This window comes from Ostrinia furnacalis, unplaced genomic scaffold (genome assembly GCF_004193835.3).
Source record: "Ostrinia furnacalis isolate ACB-3 unplaced genomic scaffold, ASM419383v2 OfSCF0657, whole genome shotgun sequence".
NCBI lineage: Eukaryota > Metazoa > Arthropoda > Insecta > Lepidoptera > Crambidae > Ostrinia > Ostrinia furnacalis.
The window spans coordinates 644,633-653,164 of record NW_021130896.1 but is presented as its reverse complement, the minus strand read 5'-3'; the positions used below and the strand labels follow the sequence as shown (position 1 = coordinate 653,164).

The 8,532-nt window shown below is 39.5% G+C and overlaps 1 protein-coding gene across 1 annotated transcript; it reads right to left on the bottom strand.

Moving 5' to 3' along the window:
• Nucleotides 1–5,430: 5,430 nt before the first annotated feature.
• cce-3 (carboxyl/cholinesterase 3) lies at nucleotides 5,431–8,332 on the bottom strand. The gene is made up of 2 exons (XM_028323606.1): nucleotides 6,990–8,332; nucleotides 5,431–5,758 (listed from the first exon to the last, which is right to left on the bottom strand). Exons 1-2 carry the CDS (start codon nucleotides 8,330–8,332, stop codon nucleotides 5,548–5,550), a joined length of 1,554 nt encoding a protein of 517 aa, XP_028179407.1. The 3' UTR covers nucleotides 5,431–5,547.
• Between the last annotated feature and the right edge of the window lie 200 nt (nucleotides 8,333–8,532).

The window sequence follows — 8,532 nt, the reverse complement described above, 5'->3', positions numbered from 1 at the left end:
CATTTGAGTGCAATAAAACCGGCCGATAGGATCGGCAACATGGCGGCATAAACATAAAAATGCCGAGTGTAATTCTTCCGCTCGAAGGGATTTTAACGATTTTATCAAAAACGCTCGGCGCGTCGTAAATTACCAATAATCATCGAGTTGCGGGGGGCGCGGGGCGGGGGAGCGGGGTGACCAATCACGTCCCCGGTTATCGGATTCATCCCCGATAATTCTTCGCAAATTATCATAATTATTCAATGATTCGTTGTCTTATAATGTGCATATATCAAACGCAGAAACTTTTAATGACCCCTTTGAAATCTAAATTGATTGTGCTTTTCAAAACGACTTTCTTTATTTAAAATGACAAAATCGCCGATTATTTTTAATAAAGCTTTAAATACCTACATACTATTTAAAACTTTACTTATTAAAAATAATCCGCCATTATTAAACCTGTTAATGTTGTAACCCTTTGAAATCGAAATTGATTGTGCTTTTCAAAACGACTTTCTTTATTTAAAATTATAAAATCGCCGATTATATTTTATTAAAGCTTTAAATACATACTATTTAAAACTTTATTTATTAAAAATAATCCGCTATTATTAAACCTATTAAAAATTAAAGATAAAAAATATATCAATTTCATTTTTTAAAAGTATTTCCATTGAATTTTCCAGGTATGGAAAGTGAAATTACTTTATAAAAAGTAGTTTTATTGACTAGTTGCGTTCGTCCTTTGCGATGCGATGCGAATGACAACATCCATCAGTCATCGACAGACGCACCAACGAATCGTTGTTGTGAAATTCATATTGGAACTGTAATTTTATTAACTGTCATGATTTTCAAAAAGTGCGTGAGTGAAGTAACATTTTAGTGTGCTAAAACATTTACGAAGTGACTATGTTTAAAAAGAACATTTCTCTTCCTACCGACTCTGGATACCCTGGCGTTCTCCTGGACCACAACACCTGGCTGAGTAGCTGAAGCATGCTGAAGGCGATCCTGTTTCAACAGGTTAGTGAGTTTCAGTTTTCAATAATTTCAAATTCTTTGTACCTACCTACATATTTGGAAGTCATATTTCTTGTTTATTTAGATAGGAACTTTTTATTTATGAAGGGAGGGTAGGCAGGTAACTAAAATATAATAATATCAACTTTTTCGTAATTTTGCGTTACGAAATCATTACCTGGGTACGAGTATAATGTTTGTACCTACCCACTTAAAATATTATTTGTGCGGTAGGTAGGTAGGTATAATTTCGGTAAAACATTAGTTGCAACGAAAATCTCAAAGAAAATCGAATAGCATTCGTTTCAATTCACATTTCCTGCGATATCCGAGTTTATCAATACATAGTTGAGGCGATTCGTTTAGGAGTACTCGTATATATTTCCACTGCAGTATCTCCCGACAGCAGCCGCGCGGACCGCGAGAAATTGAATGAAAACATTGAATATTTATTCTGAGACGATACCGCTACAGCCACCGCGGCCATAGATTATGTCGCCGACCTCTCGGCCCTAACGAAGAAAAGTGGATACGAGCATTATTTATTGCGCTGTGAGACATTAGGTACCAGCCCAAGAGGCGGTTTACAGCTGCTACACGGTATTGGGGAAATGCTTGAAAGCATCCGGGTAGCTAGGTAAACTTGATAGAACCTACACATAAATAAACGTAAAGTAACCCATTTACATTGAACTCTCTTAAGAGGCAAATCAATCTACGAAACTAATGAATTTCGAATCTGAAAATAGTAAAATACTTACGGGAGTTTTTACCTAATTTTAAGAAAATGACTCGTAGCTTGTAAATGGCGTTTACAAGCTACGAGTGTAAACTAGCTGACACCCCCGATTTCTTTAGTAACTTATTACATTACCTAATATGACCGACTACCATATTATACTTTCCTACTTTTACTTAATAGGTAGTGTAAAGCTTACGGATTTAAAAAAAAGTATTCAACAAACTTAACTGTACGCGCGTGCTGGAGTTATTAGTTAAACCACCCTAAACATTTTCAACAAATTATTTAATATTTTGGTTTGGTGCCTCACCCTTTCCCTTCTGCGATTTATTCTTTGCCGCGGCCGGATGATCTTGGGGCTGTCCTTTTAATATTTGATCTGCATATTTATAAATCGGGGAGTCCGCGTGTTTGCAGATTTATAGTGTATTTCGTTTCTTCCCGACTGAAGCCTTCTATTGTCTGTGAAGTACCTACCTACTCTCAGTAGCCGATATGCCTTTGCTATTTCCAATTTTTATTAGTTTTCATATTTACTACGGAATGGTATAAAAGGAGAATGTGGCCTTTCTGTGTGTTATTTGAAATACTTTAACATATTTTACGTAACTACTCTACTATTGTTTTAACGGACGGATTATCTTGAAGTGGCAATGGGCAGGACACAATATTACGCAGAACTGACGGCCGATGGGGTAGCAAGGTTCTGGAGTGGAAGTCACGTACAGAAAGCGTATAGGTGGGTGGACTGGACACCCACAAGGTGGACCGACGCTGGAAATAATAATTGGGGGAGGCCTATGTTCACCAGTGGACGTCCTGTGGCTGAAATGATGATGATTGTTTTAAATGAGTTACTACGAAACAGAAACGAGTCTGCATTTTTAACAAAAATATTTTATTACATAAATTTACATAATATCATTCTATGACAGGTTCAGTCTTAATAGTTTATGGTTGCTTTAGCCTAGGCGCAGACCACCGATTTTTTATCGGCCGATAGTTTAGTCGGGCAGTTAATCAGTATGGGCTTGGGCATGTATGGAAGTGCGCACATTACACCGATTGATTCTTCATACAAATTAGAATCGGGCCCAACTATCGGCCGTCTAAAAATCGGCGGTCTGCGCCTAGACTTAATCTTCCTTTATATAGCCCGACCAGGAACATAAAAACCCTCGCCATGTTGCGGAAAACTAATGGTACTAATTTATTTTAATGGCAACAGTAACTGAAAACTTCATTGACATGTCACCTTGCATGTCAGTCTATTGCTGTCAAAGTGTAAACAAACTTTATTTTAAATGTGCGCAATTGATTTTGTGAATTAAATTGCTAAAATCGTTTTATAATCGTGAAAGAAAAGTGGTTCACAATGTGTTAAAGTATTTGTCGATGAGAAATACTAAGGGTTCGGACAATATTTTCATTGAATAATGTTTCCGACAAAGGTTGTCAAATTGACTGACATGTTTATCGTATAGTACCTACAGTCCACTATGAAAATTTGCTGTGGTTTGTTTCAACTACCTGTTTTAAAGTTTTTTGTCACTTTCTAAGGGTTGAATTTTATGGAATTGGGAAAGAAGTACCGAGTTTGAAGCGTTCATGAGCAGACATTGCAGTTGAATATTCAAGTTCTGAATTTGATTATTGATGAATAATAAAATAAATCCTACTAGCTCGATTGATGGTTTCATTTAATTTTTTTAAACCAGGTTACTTTACTTATAATAATTGTTAGCGCCATCTATGGGCGCAAGAAAACAACTCATGACGTCAAAGGCGCGGAACCAGAGTGAAGATCGCAGCTAACTTCGCGCCGCGCCGCCCTCCTGTCAACTTAAAATCGAACGTTTATAACACTCGACAATTTGATCTCGTTGCATACAGTCTGTAAACCTGTCACTTTAAATAAACGTTAAAACCGTAATTTCAATAATAATTAGTCATTGAAGAGACCCTTATTCCTACACATCTCTGCCGTCACCACACGGCTAGCATTATCTAATATGACCACCATAATTATTAAAATTTCCTACTTTTAATAGTGTAAAAGGTTCAATTCCAGTTTGCGGTCTGCGGCCCGTCTTGGAATGCTTATTCATCATGCGTCATGAAACAACGTCCATTCTTCATAATTTGGTAGAGAGGATTTAAAAAAATGAACTTATTCTATAAACTTAACTTTGTACCTACCTACTTTGTACGCGTTTGCTGGAGTTATTAGTTATACCATCCTAAACATTTTCAACAAATTATTTAATATTTTGGTTTGGCTTTCCCTTCTGCGAATTATTCTTTGCCGCGGCCGGATGATCTTGGGGCTGTCCTTTTAATATTTGATCTGCATATTTATAAATCGGGGAGTCCGCGTGTTTGCAGATTTATAGTGTATTTCGTTTCTTCCCGACTGAAGCCTTCTATTGTCTGTGAAGTACCTACTCTCAGTAGCCGATATGGCATATGCCTTTGCTATTTCCAATTTTTATTAGTTTCATATTTACTACGGAATGATATAAAAAAAGAAAGTGGCCTTTCTGTGTGTTATTTGAAATACTTTAAGTTTGATATACTTTACTATCTACTCTACTATTATTTTAACGGACGGATTATCTTGAAGTGGCAATGGGCAGGACACATATTACGCAGAACTGACGGCCGATGGGGCAGCAAGGTTCTGGAGTGGAAGTCACGTACAGAAAGCGTATAGGTGGGTGGACACCCACAAGGTGGACCGACGCTGGAAATAATAATTAATTGGGGGAGGCCTATGTTCAGCAGTGGACGTCCTGTGGCTGAAATGATGATGATTGTTTTAAATGAGTTAGTACGAAACAGAAACGAGTCTGCATTTTTAACAAAAATATTTTATTACATAATATCATTCTATGACACAATATTTATTTATGTTACGGGATGTCAGTTCAGTCTTAATAGTTTATGGTTGCTTTAGCCTAGGCGCAGACCACCGATTTTTTATCGGCCGATAGTTTAGTCGGGCAGTTAATCAGTATGGGCATGTATTATAGTGCGCACACTACATCGATTGTTTCTTCATACAAATTAGAATCGGGCCCAACTATCGGCCGACTAAAAATCGGTGGTCTGCGCCTAGGCTTGATCTTCCTTTATATATGTTACGGTTAATGTGATAAATTGAAAATTATTAATAATAACCGGTTATTATGAATAATTACCGACAGACGCGGTAAAAGTGATAAATTAATCGCATTTAACAGTGATTATTTAATAATTCAACCTTAGTACTAACAAATTTCATAAAAGAGAACAACATCTTGTGTACGTGTTCGTGTACAGCCAAACTTTTGAACGTTTTGATATCATCGTTCGTTCGTTTCAGCCAAATGACGTCCACTGCTGGACAAAGGCCTCCCCCAAGGTTTTCCACATTGATTGATTGATATCATATATTAATATAATTTGGCATAATATTACTTTTCCATGATGCCTATGACATAATGTTTTGATTTAAAGTGAAAAATAGGTTAAGGTGCGGCGGGGGTCGCCCTTGGGCCACCCCTAAGCCGCCTATTTAGTTTTATACACACATAAAAGACCTCATATTAAACACATTTACCAAATCATGCTGTAATTATTCATAATAACCGGCGATTATTCACAATTTTCATATTTATCACTTTGACCGTAACATATACATATTTATTGTACCCTATTTGTACCGTTAGCTCTCATTGGTTTTACGAAGTTAGTGGCGCCATCCCAGTAACTAGGTTTGGTAGACAACGATTCTAATTAAATTGCCTACTTACTTATTAATCTAAATTACACCTCTTCTGGCTCTTACAAGGCACGTAGCCATCATGGCCGTACGTGCAGAGGAGGCTCAGGAAGAACTCCTCGTGCTTGGTCCTGGAAGGCCTGATGACGGTCAGCTCCCGGTCCAGGCGCAAGGCGACCGGGTCGCTGGCCGTGACTGGAGGCCATTTGTTTGGCAGCAACTTGCTCTTGCAGGGCGTGGGGTCTCTGGAATTATCAAAGTTATAAATGAATATGTGGTGGTAAAGGTCGCGGGAATAGCCTGAATGCGGGCAGCGCAGGACCGTTCATTGTGGAAAACCTTGGGGCAGGCCTGTGTCCAGCAGTGGACGTCATCTGGTTGAAACGAACGAATGTGGAGGACAACACACCATTAGGGGTTCAATCTCGAAGTTAAGTCTCGGAGTATGGAACTTTTTCTTGGTAACAGCAGTGCACTTGGCCAGGGATATTTCACATTTAAATTAAGTATAATGACTATTTTACATAAAGTCTTGGACATTCGTACGCTGCTTCGCCTAGTCCCGAACTAAGCCACGTTTGTATGTACTTTATACTCTCTTGTTAATAAAAACATATTTTACATTGAAAACACCTAGAGCCAGACCAATACAAACAGATACTATCGCATTGCATAATGTAATTAATTGTCAAAAACAGGCGGGTAGAAACAGGTGTGAATTATTGCCTAATCAAAGTATCGCGTTAATAAAGCACACAATATGTTTGTATTGTGCGGTTTGTGCGATGATCGAACCCGCGACCACTGGCATAATAGTCCGTTACGTGAACCACTAAGCCATGCTACTGTACATGTAATACATAAATAGGCTCATTTATTAATGATCATAATTAGAATTTTATTTTCTCTTGCCAATTGATTTCTAAATCTTTCTTGGTTCAGAAAATTCCTGAATATTTCATACACCTATTAGGTAGGTATGCATGTAATGTTGGTGTTTTCTATAGTTAATAATGGATTTGGTTTGCACCTATCACCTACACCACAGTCTTTTCCAATCACTCGTGGCCTACGGCCTAATAACACCACGAGAGTAGTTTACAGCAGCCGCATACTTTCGCAACGCTTTTTGTGATAAATCATAATGATTCGTGCTTTGGCAATCTGATTGCAAACCAGCGCGTAACATACGGTGACTTGATCACTGGATGTTGAAATATTCAAAAGTTGAAACATGAGTGGAGGTTACACATTTTTTGAAGGACATTAGAGTAAAGTTGTTTATTACCCTAACTTTTGGCCAGATGTAATTAAAAAAAATACAGTCGTATTGAGAACCCCTTCCTTTTTTTGAAGTGGGCTAGTAAAAAGAAAAGAAATATTTGACTACTTATACAAATAAACGCCTGTTTATTAATTAAGATTGAAAGTTAATTTACCTACACACATACTTATAGAAAGAAAGGCATAGCTTACCCAAACTTCATGAAGTTGGTGAACATAGTAGTCATCCTGTCGATGAAGCGTTTGTCCCTGTTAGTCAGCAGCAGGCTGATGCCCGCCGGCTTGAACACGTAGAACAAGTCGTCCGAGTGGGAAGCGCCCGGCACAGACACGCGACTGCCGAATATGGCCTTCGCGAAGTTGCGGTCCCCCTCGTATGAGAACACGTAGCGGTACACAGGCTGCTCGGAATGCTCCACCATCAAGTCCACAAACGCAGCAGCGGTTGCATTCGCGATCCAAACTGAGTAGAAGTCGATCAGACTCCTGTAAGCGCTCATCTTTATCCCCTCTTTCCCAAAAAAATTATCACGAAGTTTCTGTGCTATTTGCTCTCTGTCCTTCTTTGAACACCAAGAAAATACCGAAGGTATTTTTTCAAGAAAATTCCTTTCCAAATCTTTGACTGTTTCGGCACTATGCAGTCCGTAGAACAATAGCCCTTCAACGTTAGTAATACCAGTGAGGATAGGCACTTTATTGAAGTTTCCCGATTTTATAATATTGTAAGGAGTGTCGCGGAAGAACGGGTCTGAAAAATTGCTGTCAACACAAGGGCTGTATTTGAAGTATCTCGGGTTGATGGACGTGTCCATGGACACGGACATGATGTCACGCACGGGAGCCGTGGCGAAGTAGTTGTAGACGTCTTCGACGTTGCTAATCCGTTTGCGTTTGCTCACGTCTTGGAACGCCGGCGTTTCAGGCTCAGGGTTGAAAGACCATGGGGTAAACGGATTGCCACTCATGAGTATTAATTTGTGGAATAATCCTTTACTGGATTTGGATAGGAGATGCATGGCAGCTGCGCTGGCTCCTGCACTCTGGCCGGACAGGGTGACGTTGTCGGGGTCTCCTCCGAACGCAGCGATGTTTTTCTGGATCCATTTGAGAGCTGCGACCTGGTCTTTGAGTCCTAAGTTAGCGACTCCGTTTAGACAGAGGAAGCCGAACACGCCGACTCTGTAGTTGATGATGACGGTGATGACGTTTTTGGTGACTAGAAATTCTGGATCGTAGTCGTTCTTGTTGCCGTAGTAGTAGGCGCCCCCGTGGAGGAAGACCAGTACGGGTAGGTTTTGCCCTGGAGTAGCGGCCTCTGGCGTGTACACGTCGAGGCGAAGGCAGTCTTCCGATCCCAGCTGCAGTGGCGCGACGGGGACGATGTCGATGGTCTGAGAGCACGGGGGGAGCCACCGCATGGCCGAGCGTACCCCCTTCCATGCTGGTGGCTCTCGTGGTGCCTGAAATGGAATCGGTAAATCATTATTTTTCTTTACGTAGTAATTTTGGCTGTTGATTTTCTCTGTTTTCATTTCTTCTATTATGTTTTTTCAGAAATGTTTATTTTGTTGCGATAAGTAGGTACGTATCTTATGAATCGTATTCGTCTTTATCTATTCGACTAAAATCTATAAGTCCGTGAATTTATTTATTAGATATCTTTCTTCTCTGTCGTAAAGGTTAATAAAATAAGGGCTCAGATAAATCTTCGTAAGATTTTACCGATGAACCC

What these genes read in the sequence shown, in the direction of transcription:
- cce-3 (XM_028323606.1), bottom strand. Translation starts at nt 8,332, where the DNA reads ATGAAAACAGAGAAAATCAACAGCCAAAATTACTACGTAAAGAAAAAT. An exon ending in ACCAACTTCATGAAGTTTGG is followed by an intron (nt 5,759 to 6,989) that starts GTAAGCTATGCC and finishes TGATAATTCCAG; the next exon opens with AGACCCCACGCCCTGCAAGA.